This window comes from Castor canadensis, chromosome 13, assembly GCF_047511655.1.
Source record: "Castor canadensis chromosome 13, mCasCan1.hap1v2, whole genome shotgun sequence".
Taxonomy (NCBI): domain Eukaryota; kingdom Metazoa; phylum Chordata; class Mammalia; order Rodentia; family Castoridae; genus Castor; species Castor canadensis.
The window spans coordinates 65,460,635-65,483,587 of NC_133398.1; the positions used below are offsets into that span (position 1 = coordinate 65,460,635).

Consider the following 22,953-nt stretch of genomic DNA (forward strand, 5'->3'; position numbering starts at 1 on the left):
AGAAAGGTAACTACAGTGCTATGTGAAAGGGTGCAGGGTACTAAAGGGTTATGTATCTATACTTAGGGTACATTCAGGCCCATTTGAACATCTGTATTCAGTATCACTTTAAGTACTAAATCAAAATATGCCAAAATAACCTATCACCTTCTATGTTAGCTTTCCTCATTTCCTGCCCTCCCACCCCCAATGATTTTTCCTTTATCATTAGTTGTATATGAATTATGAGATGACTGTATAGATAGATCCCTGTTCCATTCTAAGCCTCCGATTTCAGTTGTGTATTTAGTAACTGACCTCAAAAGTTTATATTGATGATGGCTGTACACTAAGGCCAATATGAATGTTTACTTGATCCTGTAGAACATTTAGAAAAGTAAATTTAGAAATTCTTAATATTACAAGCTTGAGAAGGCAAGTTCTGAAGGTAACGTAGGAATTTGATGGAGATTTTATTTATCCAAAATTCCACTACTAGGGCTAGGACCTAGCTCAAGTGGTAGAGTGCTTTCCTGGCAAGGACCAGGCTCTGGATTCAATCCCCAGTACCACGAAATTAAACTACTGTAACTTAGAGATAATAAACAACTTACCTTACATCATTCCACAAGTTGTTTCACTACCATCAAAGTATCCAAAAACCTTATTGTAGCTATAATGTTCCCATCTACACCAATTCTTATTTATTCAGTAAGCATTTGCTATGCACAGTGTGTTGCTCTGATGCTTAGAAAGTCTGAAAGGCATGGCATAGTTTAGAAGTTCTTGTTTAACTTGGAGAGAAAAATGAGAAATTTCTATAATTAAAAGGTAATACATGAAGAAGTGCTAATCAACAGCATGTGTTTTGTGTATGTAAAACATCATTTTAAGTAATTATCAACATAAAGGCACCTACCAAAGTTCTACACATTTATTGAAAACTATATAATGCAAAAGATGTCAGAACACAATGGGGAGCAATGTAAATAATGTATTAAGTCTAATCAGAATTGTCACAATGAATCCCCCCCCCATAATGAATATATCCTAATTTTTAAAAAAATATTTTTTAAAGAGAGCTGGACAAAAGGATTTCAGATAATAAACTTTACCATCTCTCAATGTCCAACATGAGGCTATATATTGAAGACAAGAAAAAAATGTCAGAACAATATAAATAAGATTCCATCCACGTCCTCAATAGGAAAAAATAATAAGAATAAAACAAATGTCAAAAGGAATAAAGAACTATTAAGAGTTTAGCAGGAAGATGCCAGAGAAAGTTTTATGCAAGGGGTGGCATTTGTGCTGGGACTAAAAGTTTGGGTACTACTGGCCTGCAAAGACTCAGTCTCAGAAAAGCACAGGAGCAAATGGAACACAGTAATTGAGTTTGAATGAAATACTATAAAAGAACCAAGGGGGAATAATTAGAAAAATACAGTAGGCTGAGTGATAAAGAACTGAAAAATATTCTGAAAGTTATTGGCAGAAACTAATACAGCTTTTGAAGCAAGGATAGTAGTAGCATTCGTATGTAAAATGGGAATAATTTAATTTTCTTATAGATTTCTGTGAGGATTAGATGAAATAATTTATGTAAAATACTTGACCTAATGCCTACCACATACTAAATACTAAGTGGTAGCCACTGTTATTCACCCAAAGGGAGAGAGGGAAACCAATAAGGATATTATTAGATCTAGTATTTAGTAGTAACAGTAGCAACAGATAGATGAAAGGGGAGGATCTGTTCAGAATGAGAAAGATGAAGGATTTTTTTTAAGAGAAAACTGATTTTAGCTGCATAAATTTAGAAATGTTTAAAGACCAAAAAATATCATAAGCAATGTGTTATTTCCCCTAAATTAACCTATCAGCTTAGTGCTACACTTATTAAAAAAAATACAGATTTAGTTGGGGGTATTTTCTTTTTGGTTTTGGTAGGGTTCTTGTATTTTTTAAACCAAAGTTTATTGAAGTAAGTGCTAAGTTTACAAATTTTTTAGCAGTCCGTAGCAAATATAAGTGGTCTTTACTGCTTTACCTGTCTCTCTGATCATTAAAAAATTTAGGTTGGACCATCTAGTTCAACCTAATATAATACATGCATCTAACTTTGAAGGTGTATTGAAATAGTCTGATAGGCATAAGAATTTTATTAAAACCATTTGGAGTCACTAAATATGCTTAAGGATTATAATTTTATTAAACTTCAATTTGAGACAAAGTATCAAGAAAAAAATTAAACCAAAAAGAGATTACATAATTTGTAAGTAAAGAAAACATGCCCTCCAGGAGTTGGTTGCTGTAAATCTCAATCAAACCTGCTGTGACCCAGAGGCCAGAATTCATAGTTTAATCCTCCCTCTTCCTTGGGGACCTGATGATCCAGGGGATCCCCAGATAGCCTTGGGTCTCTCAAGGCTATATATGGAACAGCAGGGGCTACTTGTAAAAACCTGGAATTTAAGATTTGCTTTTTTTTTTTTTTTCCTTAGCTTAGTGTGCTTTCAGTAAACCAGTCTACCAACTTTCTTGAGCTTTTTTCCTCATGGAATTTAACCCAGCAGTTTTTTTTTTTTTATTGACACGTACATATTTATGAGACACAATGTGATGTTTTGATTCATGAATATACTGGGTACTGATCAACTCAGGCATATCTGTCACATCAAAGTTTGAACATTCCTTTATGATAAATATATTCAAAGTCTTCTGTTTTGAAGTATACAATGCGCTATTGTTAATTACATTCACCTTGCTATGCCATATAACACCAGAACTTATATCCAGAATATATAAGGAACTCAACTCAATAACAAAATAACCCAGTTTTTAAAATAGGCTAAAGATCTGAACAGGCATTTCTCAAAAGGTGACATACAAAAGGCCAACAGATATGTGAAAAAATACTCAATAGCATTGATTAATAGAGAAATGCAAATCAAAACCACCATGAGATAAATCCAGTTAAATGCCTATTTATCAAAAAGTTAAAAAATAGAGGTGCTGATGGAGTGGCTCAGGTTGTCTAGCAGACATGAGGCCCTGAGTTCAAACCGCAGGAGCACCAAAAAAAGTTTTAAAAAATGCTGGTGAGTGTTGGTGTGAATGTACAACCATGATGAAAAACAGCATGGAGGTTCCCCAACATGGTCAAAGTACCATGTACAAATGTATGAAAATAGAAAATGAAACCTGCTAAAATTGTTTTTTAAGAAGAGGGATGTGGATAACAGTAATAGAGGGAGTGAATTTAATAAGGGTACATTTTATGCATGTATTGAAGTATCACAATGAAACCCCTTTGTACAATATAAACTAATAAAAATAAGGGAAAAAATAAAGCTACAATATGGTCCAGCAATCCAACTTTGGATATATACCCAAAGAAAACAAAATCAACATGTTGAAGAGACACCTGAGCTCTCATGGATTTTTCAGCACTGTTCACAATAGCCAGGATATGGAATCAACCTAATGTCCTTTGGTAGGAAAATGGATAAAGAAAATGTGGTATTATGTAAACAATGGGATACTGTTCAGCCATAAAAAGTATGAAATCCTGTTACTTGGACAGCATGAATGGATGTGAGGGACATTATGCTAAGTGAAATAAAGCATGCAAAGAAGCGCTGCATGTTCTCATAAGTGAAATCTAAAAGTTGATCTCATAGAAGTTGAGAATAGAATGGTGGTTAACCAGACTGAAGAAATGGGGAGATGTGGAGAGTTCTGTCAATGGGTAAAACATTATAGTTTGATGGCAGGAGTAAATTCTGGTGTTCAATCCAGCTTTAAAAGAAGGAAGTGTTTCTAAGACTTCCTCAAGGCCATCTTCCTGTAGGAACCATACTTTTTTTGTTGTTTGTTTTTGCAGTGCTGTGAGTTAAACCCGAGGTCTTGCCCATGCTAGGCAAACACTGTACCACTAAGCTATACCCCCCAGCCTAGAGTAATACTTCAGAATGATACATCTGATGTTTTCATATGCTTTGGGAAGTTTCTTCTCAGTTTCCAAGTTCCTTTGATTGGTTTTCTGTAAATTTGCAAGCAGGGTTTGATGTATTTGAAATTTTAGCTGAAGTTTTTGAATCCTAATTCAAAACTGTATTTTCAGATTACAAAGATACTTAGCCTGGCTTGGTGGTCATACCTGTAATCCCAGCACTTGGGAAGCTGAACCAGGGAGATGGTGAGTTTAAGGCCAGCCTGGGCTATGTAGCAAGACCCCTTCTAAAAATAAATAAATAAATGCTTATTCAGTTTGAAGATTAGTCATTTGAACTGTTAGTACTTATTTTTCCCCTTCAGGCCTTTTCAAAGAAACATTTAACAGCACCATTGTATTTCTTCAAACTGACTTTTCGCTGATAGTCTATAGAGTTTCTCAGTTGTCTGATTTTCTCTTTGTCTGATTTCAAGTTTCCACCAGCAATGTAATCTTTTCTAAAAATAGTAGGCTGACTTACCATTTTCAGTGTGGTTTCAGAAATTTTATGGGGTTCTATCATTTATGACCTCTTTGATTCATATTTTCAAGTGGTCAGGCATTTTTTTTATTATTATTTCTCAATTCCCCATACTTTTTCTTCCAGCTCACAGCTGCTTGGGATAGCAGTTTTAAGATTTTCTTTTATATATATATATATATATATATATATATATATATATATATATACATCATTTCCCCTGACATTCTTCTGAGATGTTTTTGCCATAACTTGAGATTGGGAAATTTTGATATCCTTTTGAGTGATGGAGCTGTTAAAGTCAAGCCATGCAATGGCAGTTTAGAGGACTCCTTTCTGTTGTTTTTGGAAAAGGTCTACCATATTCTCAGGTGTCAAGTGGACCTGTCCAGTTATTCACTAAGAGGCTCGAGTCTTGATTCAAACATCTGACACCACCACAGAAGGCTGGGGAGGAGGAGTGGAGACTAGGTTCTGTAAAACAGTGTTCTCTTAACTACACTCAGCTCACTTCACAAGTAGAAAGTTATATTGCCTGTACAATGCATTTGGGCAAGTGGAAAAGGCCATCCCTAGTCAGAGAAGACCAGTAATGATTTCTTTCCCCTGTAGTCCCTACTTGACCCTACAGAAAACCTAGGGGATCAAAGCAGTGTTGTGTCATCAACCATTCTCTGCCACAAGCATGTCAGGGCAAGAAAGGGTACAGTTGAGGTCTTGTGTTTCCATGCTGTTAGTGAGAATCATTCTCCTGAGTTTAAAGTTTCCTTTCACAGCAGGGAAGTTTGATTCTACCTACAAAGATTACAAAGATCTCCCTTCTCTGAGGGTTTTCCTTTTCTGTGTTTTTCAGTACAAGCAGTAGGCATGAAGAACTGCAGAGTCCCACAATGTATTAACTAATAGCACTGGATTTCATTGTCAGAATTAGCAATGTCAACCTTTCATGGATTTTCTGTGAGGCCAATTTGTCCCCCCAATTCAGTCAAAGCATTCGATGGAAGAAGCAGGCTCCTTGCATCATGTAACCCATCCATTTTTAGTACATGGCTCCTAGGGTTGCTCTGCAATTGATTTCCAATCCATGGAGTTATCTTCAGAAGTAGGGCTGCCTCTGAGGAGAGCAGGCCTTTCTGAGTCTTGTACCTCCTATTCCTTTCAACACAATCTCACTCTCCTAGTTTCTTTCTGGCAGATTCAACCCAAGCCCTGTGTCCATCACCTGTGTGAGGAAAGTCTTTCCACATGGAAAGGAGTCTGGGAATCTTGGAGATGTATAGGGCTCAATTCTCTCTGAAGTTGTAGTGGATTGCAGCTCAGATGTAGCCTTATGGTAAGGGGAAAAGGTGACCAAATACCTGTTACAATTTTCTGTATTTCTTTAAAAAGAGGATGGTGCATGGGGGAGTATTTTAAGTTATAAGACTTGACAGAATCAGGAAAGATGGAAAGGATATGTTATAATTTCTTTTAATGTCATTTTTTTTAGTTTTTCCCTTCGGGCTAATCTTTGGTAGAAAATGATACTATTAATGTTAAACTTGTGTTTCCAGTGACACAGATGATTTGGGGTAGTGTAGCGACTCAGCATTAAATAACAGTGAATCCATTTTATGAAGCCAGTATTACACTTATCCCAAAACCAGGCAAAGACACCTCCAAAAACGAGAACTATAGGCCAGTCTCCTTAATGAACATTGATGCAAAAATCCTCAATAACAGTGAATCACATAGTGAGAAAGTCATTTCTTTAAAACTTGCAAACCTAATTATGTCACTGATAAGTCTTTAAGATTCCTCTGATCCTTGCTAATCTCCCTCTTTAATAAGAAAGCAGGTTTCAGATTCACATCTACAACTATTAATGTCTTCCTAAGTTTTAATAAAAACAGTCTTCTTTCATTATCTTCATTTTTATAGTTATCTTCTACTTAAGGGAAATGGTGCTGATTTTCCATTTATGGTAGTAATATAACTTTTTTTTTTTTGGTGGTGGTACTGGGGTTTGAACTCAGGGCTTCTTGCTTGCTAGGCAGGCACTCTACCACTTGAGCCATGCCTCCACTCCCATAGTGATACAAATTTTGACCAAAGAATGTTAATATAATGAGTGAAAGAAAACAAATAGTGTAAGTGATAGGTAGATACGGAAAAATTTCACTATTGATGTGCAAAAAATAGTGCTCCAGAATCTCTTATTTTTTGTGGCAGCTTCTGTATGTTGCTATGAGAAAAATTTGGGAACCCGAAAGAACTGAATTGCCATAGTGACACTTAAGACAATATACAGACATCTACCAAACTATAATCACTTTTACTTACTTAAGTCCTTGTACCACTTTCAGACTTAACAGAAAATTGTTATTAATTATAAGCCTTGAGGTAAAATGTAATTAGAACCACATTATACATTTGACTTAAGTTATAGACTTGTTACAGTATATTTTTGTAATGTCATAGCATTTTAGAACACAAAGTGACATGGCTGATGACCAGATCAGATAAATAGGTCCATCAGCTCTTTGTCTTAAACCTGTAATAGTATCCTCCATGGCACCAGACACAATTCTGTGTACAGTTAGTTGATTATGGTCAAGAGGTAGCTTCTTTAAAAATCTGAATAGTAATTTGTACATGAACCAAATTTCAACTAAAAAGAAATCAGATGGTCTAAAATGGCCACTTGAGTTCTATGCCTCAGAAAATAATAAATTTAATAGAATTACTACTGGTGCAGATAGTATACATTACAATGTTTATTCAAGAAATTTTCCCATTTTAATATTTCTCTTCAACTCCTCCCTTAATTAGTATTGCTAGCCACCCAATTAAGAATTTAACATAGATCTATTATGAGAGAAATGCTTTGTTGTTTTAGCACTCTGGAACAAAACTGTAGATGTGTGTACTAAGTTAAAGCAAAAATTAGAGGGAAATCTTTTCATCATTTCTCAGGTAGTTTGCTGGCTCTCAAGGTGAATATGGTGGTGGTGACTGTTCTGCAGAGAGTTTCTCATAGGCAGGTGGAGCATTGGGAACCTGTGCGAATGAGAAAGGAAGAAATACTATGTGTTTCCGGGAAGAAATTAAATCTAAACCACCTCATATTTACACTTTTGCTATGGACCTAAAGTTCTAAGTGTTCACACCTAATTTCTGTCCAATGGGATAATTGTCAAATTCTCATATATTCTGTCTTTGAAACATGGTATATATTACAGCACTTCTTAAACTACTATGTTTCAGGGGTTTAATAAACAGGTGTCTAGCAGGTCCTCACCAGATAACACAGCTCTACACAGTAACAGGTACTTTTTTCCTCCCCTATACATACCTACATTGATGCAAAAAAGGCAAATGTAACTAAAACCATATAACAAAAGGGTATTATATCTAAAACCAAGTTCTTCCATTGGCTCTTTCATGTAGGGCTCTCACTAATGATCCTGGAAAATCTTAGTGTGAGAAGACAGAGTTTAAGAAAATCTCTGTGTTTCTCTTGGTTTGGGTTTTATTTATTTTTTTATTATGGTAAAATATAACAAAATTTACCATTTTTAGGTGTTTAGTAGCATTAAGCACATTCATGTTGCCGTTTTTTTCATTTGAAGTCATTTTATTCAGCTAAAAGCAGCTGTTCTTGACAATACCAGATACATGATCTTAACCTACCAGAGGTTCACAATTTTTCTCTTGGAAAGAAAGTTTGCTGTCCTGATAACCAAGTCCTTCGTGTGGGCATCTTTCCCTTAATTTACTTTCAATACCAGCATGAAGGCTTTTGTCCTGAAATGTAAAATCATAAAAGTAGGTAAATGAGAAGAAATAATTGAGTCTATTAGAGAAGAGAGAAGGAAGCCAGTGTTTTAAGAGCAGGTTTTAAGCTAAGTTCTGCCACATACTTCTTGTGTGTCCTCAGACTAGTCACTTTACCTCTCTGAATTCCTTGTTTTGCATTTGTAATAGGAAGATACTACTACCTACTTCTCAGAAATAATAGAATTAACTAAAGGCAAAGAGAAGGAAAATGGTGAATCTACAAAATGAACCTCTTAGAAATTATCCTTCAAAAACAAAAGAGAAAATAAAATGAAGGAGAAATCAGGTGTGATAGTGCATGCCTATAATCCCAGCACTAGGGAGGCTGAGGTGGGAGGATCATGACTTCAAAGCCAACCTAGGCTATATATCAAGCTCCTGTCTAAACATTTTTTTAAAATAGTATTTTCTCAGACCAACAAACATTGAGGGAATTGGTTGCCAGTAGGTCCTCCTTGCAATGAATATTGAGTTATTTAGAGAGAAGGAAAACAATATAGATCAGAAACTCAAAAACATAAGAAAATAAATGGTTAAATAAAAAGTTTTGTTTTCCTAATTCTTAGTTGATCTTACAGAGTAATTTTTTCAAATAATAGCAACATGAACTAGCAGAGTGGTTCAAGTTGTCAAGTTCCTGCCCAGCAATCGCAAGGCCCTGAGTTCAAACTCCAGTACTAAATTTTACAAAAACTATATAAGGCAAAACACAGAATGGAAGACCAAAGTAGGAACAAAGAACAAGGGCAAACAAGGATAAGGGAAGAACATATAAAAGAGTAGCAAATATGGGTACATATTAATTCAGCAGCATCACTAATCACTTTTCAATGTTAATTGTTTATATGTACCAATTAACAAATATCAAATTGGATAAAAAAAGCAGAACTATGTGTTGAATATAAGAAACCCATTTTTAAAAAATCACATGTACATGAAAAGTAAATGAATGGAGAAAGATAAACATGCTAATACTAATCAAAAGAAAGTGGGAGTTCCTATGTTAATTTCAGAAAGAACAGACTACAAAGAAAGGTCAGGATAATTAAGGGCATTACATAATGACAAAGGATATTCATTCTCCAAAAAGCCCTAACAGTATTTAACACATTTGCACCTAACAACAGAAGATCAAAACACATGAGACAAAAACTGACAGAACTCCAAGGAGATGTACTTGAATCCACTATGTAATTGGAGTTATTATGGAAGACTTTTAACACCCCTCTATCAGAAATGGAAAGGTCCAGCAGGCAAACCTCCAGTAAGGACATAGATGAACCCACCAAAACCACTAGATAGACTCCTAAGGGCTAGTTGCTGTTGTCATCCAACAACAGCAGAATATATATTCTTAAACTCACATTTTGGGCCTAAAAAAAACAATACATTTAAAAGAAAAGTAATCGTGCAATGTCTACTATCAGACTTCAATGGAGTTAATGTAGAAATCAACAAGAAATATAACTGGGAGGGCTGCAAGTGTGGCTGAAATGGTAGAGCTCCTGCCTAACAAGTACAAGATTCTAAGTTCAAACCCTAGTATTGCCAAAAAAAAAATTTTAAGAAAGTTGGAAAATCCCAAAATAGTTGGAGATTAAGCAACTGACTTCTACATAACACATGGGTCAAAGAAGAACTCTCAAGAGAAATGTTTTAATATTTTAAACTAAAATTGAAAATACAACTTGCCAAAGTTGTATTTATAACATTGAATGCATATATTAGAAAAGAATAATGTAAAATCAGCCATCTATGCTTCCACCTCAAGAAACTAGATAAAGGAGAGCAAGTTAATTCTGAAGTAAGCAAGAAAAAAAATTAGTTCAGAAATCCAATGAAATTGAAAATAAGAAATTAATAGAAAAGAAACCAAAAGCTGGTTCTTGGGAAAAATTGATAAAATTGATTAGCCTTCAGGTAGGCTATGTAAAAGACTCAAACTACCAAAATCAGAAATGAAAGAGCAGATCACTACAGATGACATGAACATTAAAATGTACACATTAAAATGCAGACTCCTTAACCTGCCACCACAGGAGATTCTGAATCTATATTTTAGTAAGAACCCCAGGTGATTCCCAAGCAGGTGACCCCTTGACCAAAACATAATACCATGAGACATGAATTGAAATTAAACTGTTAGCAAGGGCTTGAAATTATAATCCGAAACCAAAAGTATTATGTTTTCAGTTTCCAAGCAAAACTGGAAAACATAAAAACCAATGTCTATTTCCTTCTTCCTGTTGTAGAAACAGGTTGCTGCAAAAAGCAACCTTTTTTTCAGGGCTCAGGAGAATTGTTAACCAAGGGACAAATTTTAGGTAATCTAAATTTTAACCAACCTTGTTACCATTCTCTGGCCAATGAAAGTTGGAAAGTACACATTTCAAAGTTTAATGATGACTGCTAAAGCTTCCGGTACCCAAAGCTTAGGTCTATTGCCTTAAAATGGAAGTAAAATCTCAGAAAAAATGAGGTGATTTTTAATTAAATTAAGTACTTAGTGCACTATTTTACATAATTTTGCCTAAATTTCTTAGACTGCTGATTCCTAACCTGGCTCTTCTGGAAATTTGAAAGTCTCAAAAGAAAATTGTAATATTAATTTAAAAATAAATATGACAGCATTTTATAGATGCTGGAGGACCTAGGCAATTTAAATACATTTCTATCTTATAAACTCACATGGAATAGTCACCATGTGAGTGACTCTCTGAGTCACTGGGTTAGACCTAGAGGAATGGAGACAAGGTAGGTTAAATTTGAACCTTACCAACCAAAATGTTCAGTGTCTAAGCATATAGCAGTATTTTTTGTTGCTCTTCAAACTGAAGGAATCTAAGATAAGGGTGTTGAAGTAGAAAGGAGAAAATTCATTGTCTTTATCTCCAATAGCATTAAGTTAATAACTGGATGGTTAGGAAGTGAGTACTAACACACTGAAGTTTGTATAGCATGTACTTCTTAAAAGACTAAATCATTGCATTTTTATATGCAGTGAATAAAGATATTGAAAATGTATGTTTAAAAAAACTAAGTCAAAAAAAAACTGAGTCAAGCATGGTGGTGCACACATGTAATCCCAGCTACTCAGGAGGAGAAGGAGGCAGGTGGATCAGGATCTTGAGTTTGAGGATAGGCTGGGCAAAGTTAGGGAGGCCTTATCTCAAAAACAAGATACAAATAAAAGAACTGTGGGTGTAGCTCAAGTGGTACAGTGCTTTTGCCTATCATGCACAAGGCCCTGGGTTCAATCCCCAGTAATGGGGGAGGTGTGGGGAGTAAAACTGATAAACATTGTGATAGCACATGTTCCTATCACGTCTAGGTATATAATAGAGCTATTGAGACTTGAAAAGTTATTATCTAAGGTCACCCAACAAGTCAGCAGTAGACAATAAACCAAATCCTGATGTACAAATTGAGTGATTGCTATGTGCCAGGCACTGGGGTAGGTACTGAAGGTAAATGTCCTGGTTCATTAAGGAAGGAAAGAAAAGGAGTACAAGAGGCAAAAATTAAATAGCCAATTACAAAGAAAATATCATTGCCCCCATGCTAGACATACACAAATGGAATTTTGTGGCAGAAAGCAAAGTCCCTCCCCTACTAACAGGTATGGACAGTGACAGAGAGGTATCATATGGGCAGAAGTTCTATCCCAAACCTCCTAATACAAATCAGTGTTAATTTGGTGTCTTCTTGTTGAGACTCAACAATTTCTGCTTTTTCCCACTAAATGTGAACACACTAGAGGATTCTGCTCAGTGGCATATCAGCCCCCCAAATTTGCTGTTTGGATTTGTGTTTGGGACACTCTTGGTAGGAAAGGCATTAGGGAAAAGTAGACACAAGATGCCCACTTCCCTGGTGAGGAGAGAAAAAACTTGGAAGATGCAACCCTCACTTTCCTCTTCTCTTCCTCAGACTGCCAAGATCCAGGTCCCCAAGTACACCAACCCTCCCAACCCTCCTCTCCTTCACAGAACCTTTCTTTTGAATGAAGTACTCACTGAATGAGGGATGGGACTTTCCAACATATTGTGTAAAAATAATACTGTTCCATTTTGCATCAACCTGAAAAGCTTTCCTATCTAAAGGAAGAAGAAGGAGGAGGAGGAAGAAGAGGAAAAAAAGAGAGACTCTCCTTCCATTCCATCACTCATTGTGGAGAATGTCTCTGGGTTCTGCAGTGGTAAAAGTTCTGCCTGGCCTTGAAGTAAGGCTGCTGAGACCTGTTGTTTTTATAGTTTGTAGACTGTTGACGTTTTCCACTCATGGAAGAACCCGGGGCCAGAACGGTGTATTAGCTTCCTGCTTACTTAGGTAAACAAGAAAAAGATACCATTAAACCACATTGCCCTCATAAGGAAGATGAAGCCTATTCAAAATAAATAAATCATAGCTGGGTGCCAATGGCTCATACCTGTAATCCTCGCTACTGGGAAGCTGAGGATCACGGTTCGATGCCAGTGCAGGCAAAAAGTTAATGAGACCTCATCTCAACCTACAGCTGGTGGCAGTGGTACACAGGTGGCTGAGATTGGGAGAATTGTGGTTCCAGGCCAACCTGGGAAAAATAGTTTGCAAGACTCCTTGTCAGTGGAAAAAGCTGGGAGAGGTGGCACACACCTGTCTTTCCAGCTATACCAGGAAGTGTAAAATAGGAGGATCACAGTACAGGCTTGTCTGGGCAAAAAGAGAGCCTCCATCTCTAAAAAACCAGTGTAAGAAGGGCTGGAGGCTTGGCTCAAGCAGTAGAGTGCCTGCCTAGCAAGCATAAAGCCGAGTTCAAACCCCAGTACCGCCAAAATAAATAAATAAAACAGTTATGCCTGTGCCCCTGAGGGAAGGTTTTCTTGTTGCACTGATGTCCAGGGCGATCTTGAATATCCTGGACCACTTGGTCTGACAGAATTAGAACTTGAACCTAGGGTTCAAAGGTGTGCAGGGGCAAGGTAGGAGAAATGGGCCACTAAGTGGGGTAAAAGAACATGCCAGAAACTCCAGAAGGACTGGTAAGACCCAACTCTAACATACTGCTGTTAAGGTGACCATGATCTCCCTTTCACTTTCCCCACACACCACCAGTGCTCAGCCACAAACAACAGCCAGATATTCAAGTCTGTTTCAAATAGAACCAAAGAGACGAGGAAAATCCCTGATCAGGGCAAAGGCAAAGGAAGAGTTGCCAGAAGTGCAATATATGGAAAGTTTCTTCAGAAACAGGAATCAGAGCTAGATATATTATGAGACTGTTATCCCACTCCCCGGAATTCAAAGAAAGAAGTGGAAAGGGGGCTCTGGATCTAGAAGGATCAGCAGCAGAAACTTCACCAACCGTCAAGGTTCTGTATCCACTTCGTCTTCTGCAATACCAGCAGCCGATGAGCAGTAAAATTCCCAGGACTGCTGTCAGGATGCCAATCCCCACGGCCCTGGCCCAAGAGATACACAAGTCCAAAATAGCACAAAACCATTGTTCCAACTTTTGAGGAAACACAAATCAATCTTCTCTCTTCATATAGGCTTTGATAGCCCAGAGGAGCACCTCTCATCACCCAAGTAGTTTTCCATCTCCTACCCAGATTAACCCACTAGACCTCCAACTCCTATATCTGGGGACAGATCCTGGTCTGGTACCCTCTCACGTGTGTCCCACAGAAGCACTGCCTTCTTGGGTGGCCCAAGCATAGCCATACCTGAGCTATTGATCCAAATGAGGACAATATATTTATTGGTAGGAATTATCTTTTAATCAGGGCCAGTTTAAAGCATTTTCCCCAAGTCAGTTCACAAAAAAAAAGTAGAAATTAGCACTGACTGAACATCTACTATAAGCCATGTGCTGTGATAAACATTCTAAGAGCATTAGGTTTTTTAATTATCATAATCACCCTGTAAGGTAGACACCATTTATCATGCCTATTTCACAGAGGAAGAAGTAAATGCAGTGGTTGAGTTCCAATACAGATGTCCCCATTCCCCTGCTGATGGTCACCCTAAACTACCACAAGACAAAGCTAGGATTTAGACCCAAGTCTATCTCTGCCCAAAATTTTCCTCAACCCTACTGGCCCTAAGGAGAAGAATCTGAACTCAACCTAGAGCAAAGCAGTAGTGTCACTTACGGAAGGATCTGGCAGGATGCCAAACTGAGAATCATACCAACCTCTTGGGCTCAGAATCCAGAGACTCTGTCAGAAGTATCATAGTTACCACAAAGGCCTCAGGAAGGGAGCCTGGGCTGTGTACTCCTGCATAGCTGGTGTCAGTTAGCTAGTGTCTGCCTGACTGACCACATCACAGCATGATCAATGCTGAAAGCACTTTGTGTTATCTTCTGCTGTGAACTTGTTAAGAAAAAAGCTCTGCAGAGTTTTGTGTTGTATATGAAACTGAGCAGCTATAGGGTAAGTGAGGTTGAACAGAAGTTTCTGGAGAGTTTTGTCCAGTACCACCTACCTACCAGCCTACCTTGGTCTCAAGGTAGCTGAGGCATCAAGCGTGTCCTGTTCAACTCCAAATGAGATGGAGAGAACTACAGGAAGGCAGTGCTAGACAGAAGCTCTAACCCGATTATGTAAGCCAGTCCACCCATTTTATAGTTCATGAAGCTGAGACCAACCAAGATTTGTCAGCATCATCACCACCATTGTAACTTCTCTACCATTCACTGAGCACCATTTTGTGCCAACATGTGCTAAGCATTTATATGCCATATATAATATGCTTTTATTTTATACTTATCACAATCCTCTGAGGTAGGTATGATATTTGTTTTACAGCTGGCATTAGGCTGGCAAAATTCCCACAGTTGCACATCCAGTAAGTGACAAAACCAGCATTCACAGTAACTGGCACTGGATACCCAACAAGCTCTAAGATCTGGACCAAACCCAGTCTCCTGTCTAACAGGACAGTGTTTTCCCTGCAGAAATCACTTCTAAAATGAAGCTGTCACAAGTGGTGTTCAATGGACTCTCATGACTGAAGGCAGCTAATAAAATTCCCCGCACGCCTGTGCTCTAACTCTACCCTGCGGTCTCCCCTTGAACATCTTGACACAGACAGAGCTCTGTTCCAGCTCTTTATGCATAGTCATGTTGTACTCACCACACACCCAAGTGACTGAGAGCATAAAACACCAAGGAATGCCAGATACACCAGAACCCGTGACCCAACTTAGCAAGGCTCCTCAGTCACTCAGATACCAACCTATGGCAGAATCACCTGAGATGCCCGTTAAAGTTCAGGCCCTGAGGCTCCACCTCTGACCTGCCAACTCAGCCTCTTGGGTTGGCAGCACCTAGGAATTTGCATTCAAGCAAGCTTCCTGGATGACTTATGTCCACTCAACTGTGAGACACTCTTCTACTGAGGTTCCAGAGACAGGTACCACTCAAAGCACGCGGGTTGACCTTTTTGACTGGCTATGGGAATTCACATTGTTCCTCCTCATTCTATCTGCTGGCAAGTTGGTGAGAGGGAGTCAGAGAATCTCAATGATGCATTCCATTCCCCTGCTTCCAACCCACCTGTTTAATTAGGTACCAGCTGAGCAAGATCCTTTCATGAGAGGATGAGTCCTAGTACTGGTGGCCTTGGGCAGTTATTCTCCACACTGATCTCTTTCACTACCCTGCACAAAACTCCTGGTGGTCCATGTACTCTATGGTTCCTTCTTTCATAGACTGAAGTTAAGAGAGTCACTGTGCTAGGAGCTTAGGTTATCTGACCCTCCTACAGGCAGCAATAGGTCAAAGGGAATGACAGCTCCCTCACTTGCATGTAAATGGGTACCTTTCTTTTGTGCTAGAACCCAGCAACTCACCTGTGCTCTCAGGGAGGATACCAGAGAACACACCTGACCCTGTATAAGCACTTTGTTCAGAACGCAAGACAGAAAACTTATGCCATCTGTGATGGGTTCCTTTATGTGACGATGGTAACAAATCCCATATGCCCTTTGTTTAGCTGCTGTCCCCAACTCCAAGCCTGCAGAAGCTTCTGTGCTCTGGGATGCTGGAGTTATGCTCTGCAAACCCCCCTTCTTTGCCCATTGGCCCCCAGTAGAGAGCCCTAGAAGAGTCTGCAAGACTGAAAGAGCTGCTCTTTCCAGTTTACTTCGTGTTCTGGTCAGCATTACCCCAGCAACAGTTCTTCACACTGTCAGTCGTTCCCTGTCATCAGTTCTGCTTCTGACACTCCCAGAACCAGTCTCTTTGTGCCCCTCATCAGCTGACCAATACCCCCATCTCAGAGGCCTGCTGAATGCTCGATTCATAAGTCCCCTTCTCTAACCTCCTGAATCAGGTAAACAGAAACCCCTTCCCTAAGGTGGGTCTCATATTTGTGGGCTCCCTTCTTTCCACTACAGATCCAATGACCCCCTTCCCTTCCGTGTACTCCTTCAGCCGCAGGGACTGAAGCAGCATCTTGCAGTTACTGCCTCTGAAGACACAGAGCCTTTCCCGCCTCCACTCCAGCAGGTGTGCTCAGCCAATTCCCTAGAGTAAAAGTGAAACACCTGCTTGGTTTCTGTCTTCCTGATGAGATCTTGAGAGTAACTCAGCTTAGGCTGTGAATGTCATCTTCCCCAGCTGGGAATGGTGGCGCCACATGGAAAAGGACAACGCAGTGTTCAGTCTACTGAGCTGACAAATTCCTACCTCTGGCCTTCAGCTTCACAGCAGGAGATTCTGATCTCTGCCCTAGCCTCTTTTTGGATGGGATTGTGCAAATATTTGCTTCTGCTGCCTGCAGCATAGTGTTTCATAGACAAACAGACCTGGATTTAAATCCCAACACCACCAGGTCCAGCTGCACATTTCCTGGTCTCTGTATAACACAGGAAGGATGACACAAGTGTCACCATGTGGAGGGTAAGCAGAAGGGATGTGTGTCACTGGAGAGGAATGGTTCTAGCCTTCTCTTAGTCTGTCCTTTTCTGCTGACAAGAAATGCAGATGATGACATGACATACCATCTTCAACCACATAGACAAAAGCCATGTCCAAGAGGGGTAACCAAGGGAAGAGAAGGAAACTGACAAGTCTTGAACTTTATTCTTTTGGACTACACCTAAGAGATTAAATAAAATTATATTTTAAAGAAGAGTCTGCTGAGGCATCCTATAGAAGCTGAAATGATATGCTACCTAATACCATTGGACTGTGCCCCCCAAATAAGCATATATTTGCTCTTAGGACAATTTGTTAGGTGATATCACTGCGCCTCCACAATTGAGCACTCAGGGGTATAAGAGAATCCCACCAGAGTCTTCAGAGGAAATGCTTGCAGCCTGAATTCTTTCTCAGTACCTTTAACAGATACTTCATCTTGCTGCCCCTGCTGGTTGATGCTATCAAAGACTTTTCAACAGCTCTTTCCAAAAGGAAATTAGGTTTTGCAGGGAGTTGTGAACAGACCATATAAAAGATGATTCAAATACAAGCCTGACTCTTTGTTGGGCTTGTCGAAGACTCTGCTCAGAGGATGGAGACTCCCCTCTCATCATCACACTCATAGTATGACAGACTGTCCTGTAGCCTCTGTTCCCCTAACGGCACTTAAATTTGCTGAGATTATTCTCATGCCTAACTCCCTCACTGAATTGTTAGCATTTTCAAAGATAAGAGCAGTGTCTTGAACCAGTATACAGTGCTTAGCACTCAGAAATGATAAGCATTTAATTATCTCAGGATTATAAATGCCTTCCTGTAGGATAAAGTTGTGATGCAAAGGTTAAAGCCACTATCTTCATCCTAGTTTCAGTCTATTGGTTGAGTCCTGCACACCTGCCCTTCATCCTCACTGGCTCTTTGGCAACTCTACTTATTCTGTCTGCAAAGCACTTTAAGGAACCTGAGTAGTGCTGACAGAACAAGGCTTGAAGAAGAGGCATCTTGATCCTGGACAAATGTTTTTCAGCTTGGAAACCTATAGGTAAGGCCCAGTGGCCAAGAATGCAAACAAAAAAATCTCAAGATCCAACTTTTGTTATTCCTATCTCCCTGTTTGGCTTCAGAAAAACTTGAATGAGTCCCTTGTAGGACCACAAGGTCTCCCCGGCCCTTGTTGCCAGGGTTTTTACTCTCTGGAGAGATAAACACTGGAGAGATTTATAGACAGGTATGTGCTGGTGGAAGCTAACAGGCTGTGACAGCAAATGACAAATTGGAAACCCCACTAGGTCTAGTTTGAACTTACTCTTCAGTTGTGATGTAAGAGTGGCCATGCCCCTTCCTGGGGTAACCATAGTGAACCTCTTCTCTTGGCATCCTCTGGGGTCAGGGCACAGGATACCTAACAGATGGACACAAGAGCATCAGCCAGTGCGTTCAAAGCATCCTTACGTGTCATTTCATAAAGACCCACAAAGACTGCTGCAGGTGACCAACATTAATAGGCAGACCCTCTAGGTTTCTCCATGAAAGGATTTTTACATGCTTCCTTCACTAACTTTAAGGGCTTTAGAAATAGCTCAGGCTTCTAACCCTTTCCATTAATGGAAAATTAAGTTTGAAGAAGAAACTGCAATTAAAAAGCCTGGAAGTGAAGGGGGGAGAGAATGGGAGATAGGGCAGGGAGAAGAGGTGTCCCCAACAATGTATACACATATGAACAAATGTAAAAACAATAAAAAAACTTTCAAACTGAGTAATTATTTCAGGGGGAAATGTTCATTTGCCTTTAATTTGACTCTATACCATAAACTTGGAAAGAAACAAACAACTGAAATGCATTTTTATTCATTCTCCACTTGGCTGACTCAGGATAGTGAGAGGTTAATAAATACAAGAGGAGTTATTTCCCTTCTCTCCAAAGTTACTATTTGGTATCGATCCCTAAATAAACAGAAGGCTATGATGAGATGTGTGTTTCCCAGGGCACCCCAGCTTGAGCCTGGCCATGGGTGTGTGAGATACAGTGCCTGAGCGAGCACAGCATCTTCCAAACCCACTTTTCAACAAGGGAAACCACTCCAGACAGGTACTTGTCCATATGCAAGCTACCCAAAATAAACCAAGGAAGCTTAGGACCTGACTTTGTCTAACAATTTGTTTTCCCTCCCACCTGAGTCAATTAAGGCTCCTTTCTAGTTTAACTTTCATTTCTAGGAATTTTTTAAAAATTAACTGTAATATATATAAATGAACAACAATAAAAAAAAAGAGCCCATGAACTGCAGTGGTCATAATTAAAATGAGCTCATTAAAAGCCAATAATGGAAGCTTCTTTCCTTGCTATTGTGTATTTTTCTTCCCTCTACTATGCTTGTGAATTTCAAAGCTCTGATCCCCATAGAGTTACATTAATAGCTCCAATTTGAACAACAGGAAGATTGGGAGATCAGACTGGGGATTTTACCATGTGACTCCTTTCTATTGGGGCATTTTATGTGTAATTTACCCTTCCCAGTTGTAAAAGAAGAAATTACAGTTGAACTCACTGATCATCTCAGGGGGATAATGTAGGTTTGACACTGTGTTCAAAGTGACAGGCAAGAAACTCATTAATTCTACATTAAATTGTTTTTGAATGTCTATAACTCAAGCTCAGAACCTTGGCAAACAGTATAGGGACAGCAAATGCTCTCCTTCCCACTCATATCAAGAGAAGTGGTCATTTAAGTGACAGAATACATCCAGAACAGGGACGCTGCTTGCCACCTGCAGGCTGTCCACCAGAATAATCACAGTCACAGTGGATTGACAGATGATCTAGGAAGAGATTTTGTGGACCCTCAAAAGTTGGAGAATTACAAACGCTGTCAGTAAAATATCAGGGACCTGATGAGGCAGGAAAGAGAATCCCACTGGCTTTTTCTGAACCTTGGAAAAATGGACTATGATTATTGAGAAGGCAATGCACGCACTTACCTTTCTTGATGAGACAGTCCTTTGCCTGCTGACTGGCTGTGTGTGTATGTGCATGTGAAAATTGCTTCTCTGACTCTCAATCTTTAAAAAAATTTTTTTCTTGGTCTTGAGTCCCATGGTAGTCACGAGTTTGAATTCCTGACAGGGTTGTCTGTGATTGCTCATTTGGCATAAAAGAAACCAACTTCATTCCACCCTTTAAAAAAAAAAAATCACAGCTCACTGTAACCTCTGTTTTCCCCAGTCTCAATGCTTCATCCTAAGGAAGCCATTTATTTTAAATGCTGGTTATCCTCTGTAGGGTTGCCAGATAAAATATAGGATGCCCACTTACATTTGAATTTATACAGATAAAAAATACACAATTTTAGTATAACTATGTCCCAGGTAATAGTTTTAATATAAATGTATCACATATTGCATGGGACACACATTAAAACATTATTTTTTGTTTATCTGAGATCCAAATTTAACTGAGTGCCGTACACCCTCCCTCATCTCCACTTCAAAGGGCTGAAGAGCCTGTAGACTCAGATCTAGAGATTATCCTACACCCTCACTTCCAAGAAAAGGAAGATGAAGATCCTGAAAACCTCCTAAGAGGAACGTCCCGAGTTCTTTGTCACAACCTGGGATTAACTGGCTACCGTGCACAGTGAGCTTCCATGCATTTTCAAGAGGCAGATGAAAATTTCCTTTGCAAGATAGAATATGACCTACCTAGAACCCAGAGCCAGTTCTGCTTAACATTGTAATCTACCCTGGGAATCAAATGTGGTGAGCCCAGAGGATTTCAATGGGACATGACAGTCACCTTTGCTAATTGGCGCTCCATAACCATCATGGACAAACAAAACAAAGCAAAAACCATGTCAAAATGAAGGACTATGAGAGTACCCATCAGCTGAGGACTTGAGCTAAATGAGCACCAAGATCCTATGGCTTTTCAGTTTCCATGTTGGGCTGTGAACAACAGCTGTCATGTGTGAGTGCATATCAACCTAGTGGAAACTGCATAGTCATCACTGGAATTGGCAAGAGAGAAACAAAACAGAAAGAGGAGCTGATCCTTATTAGGTGAGACAGAGAGAAAAGGAGGGTATATTTAAACTGAAATCTAACTAACAGAAGGAGTCAGCCTGAAAAAGATGGAAGCGGAGCTGGGAATATAGTTCAGTGGCAGAGTTGCTTGCCTAGCAAGTGCAGGGCCCTGGGTTCTATTCTTTCCAGAAAGAAATAAGAGGAGGCAAGGAAGGAAATAACAAGAAAGGAGAAAGAGGAGGAGAAGGAGAAGGAAAAGAAGAAAGTAGAGCATTTCATATAGAACAACCAGTGCAAAGATACTGAAACAAATTGACAGAATATGATTTGGTCTGGGTTCCCAGCACTGAGACTGGCTCAGAAGGCTTTTTACAAAAATTGGGAAAGGATACAAGTTGTCAACAGATTTGGGGAGAGCAATTTCAACCAGTACCTCAAGGTTATGTATGGTAACCCAGAAAGTTCTCATGGTAATTTCTAGTCTACAAAAAGGCTGTAGTTCTGAAGTAAGAAACCCAAGGTTTGCACTTGGCTGGACTATACAACTAAGTGGAGCCCTAGATGATTGATTGGTGGGACACCACAGAGGAGGGAGGTGCTTCCCTCATCTCAGGGCAAGGTGAAGTTCCTACATCTCACTCAAGTCCTCTGGTGAGACAGCTGATTTAGGGAGCTTGAGTGTGCCCTGAAATTCTTCCAGCGTGGATATGGCAAGGCAGCTGTCAGCATCCCCTCCCCCGAGAGGAGCTCCATGTCCAGAACCAGCGTGGTGGCTACCCTACGACCTGTCAGGCACCTGCTCTCTAGCTAGTTTGCTTTGTGAGACACAAAGAGGGAGGCCTCAGATCTTCCACAGGCATTTCTTTGTCTTTGAGTGGTTTGTAGCTTCTGAAGAGCCCAGTCCTTCAGGGTTATGTGACCAGGATAAACTGAATATGGCTTCTTCAAATAAGGGTACTCTGGGAAACTTGGCCTGAAAATCCTACCACATGCTGTTTCCTGGAAGCCCCCAGAAGTTCTCTAAGTCCTACTCACTATCCTTGGATGGCCTCAAGCTTGCCTTGGAGCCAGTCCAAGTCAGGCCCTGTCTGTTCCCACCCTCAACACTTCCAAGTGACTGTCTTTCCTTCCCTGGACTTTGATCTTTTAAAGACCCACCTGCTTACAGTCTCAGGGCTCTGGTTCAAGCTACCTGTGCTATCGTCGCTTCAATCTGCATGAGCTTGGGGCAATCACAAACCTCCGAAATCTTCAGTGCGTGCATCTAAAAACTGGGGCTAATGGTATCTACTCTGCAGAAATCCTAAGATTTTGAGAGTTAAAGGAGATAACACTTGTATAGTGCTTGGTACAGTCTCTGTCACAGAATATGCTTAGCCACAATGGTGTGAACTGTTCCTATGAGGCTGCCGACCTGTTACTCCTGAGCCCTAGCTCAGAAGGATCTGCCACTTCTCTTTTAGGATTAGAATTTGCACCCTTAGTACATGGCGGACCACTGACTGATTCTCTGCTGCCACCTTCTGGTCAATGTCCCCCTTGCACCACAAGTGTCTCAAGAAAGACTGCAGATGCCTTTGAGGCCAGTGGGGACAGACTCCTTGCTCTGCTGCCTGGGACCCTTAAATCCCAGCTCTCATTTATTATCTGTATGACCTTGGTCCCCTGATCTTCAACATCCTCATCTGCAAATGAGATTAAATAATTACAAAATTGCTGTAAGAATTAAATGAGGCGGTGTATGTAAA

The 22,953-nt window shown here is 39.6% G+C and overlaps 1 protein-coding gene across 3 annotated transcripts in view; it reads right to left on the reverse strand.

The window, feature by feature from the left end:
* Nucleotides 1-4,683: 4,683 nt before the first annotated feature.
* The window catches only part of Mlana (melan-A), a 45,864-nt gene continuing 27,594 nt past the window's right edge, over nucleotides 4,684-22,953 (reverse strand). The window contains exons 2-6 of one of the 3 annotated variants that reach the window (XM_020159599.2): nucleotides 20,165-20,360; nucleotides 18,492-18,587; nucleotides 13,621-13,717; nucleotides 8,130-8,243; nucleotides 4,684-7,496 (exon numbers count right to left, since the gene is read on the reverse strand). In XM_020159599.2, the coding sequence (XP_020015188.1) occupies nucleotides 7,428-7,496; nucleotides 8,130-8,243; nucleotides 13,621-13,717; nucleotides 18,492-18,562 (351 nt within the window). In that variant the 5' untranslated portion in view covers nucleotides 18,563-18,587; nucleotides 20,165-20,360 and the 3' untranslated portion in view covers nucleotides 4,684-7,427. Of the gene's footprint in view, nucleotides 7,497-8,129; nucleotides 8,244-13,620; nucleotides 13,718-14,410; nucleotides 14,541-18,491; nucleotides 18,588-20,164; nucleotides 20,361-22,953 lie in introns of those variants that run through there. The other 2 variants (XM_074051918.1, XM_074051919.1) reach the window with 2 other exon arrangements.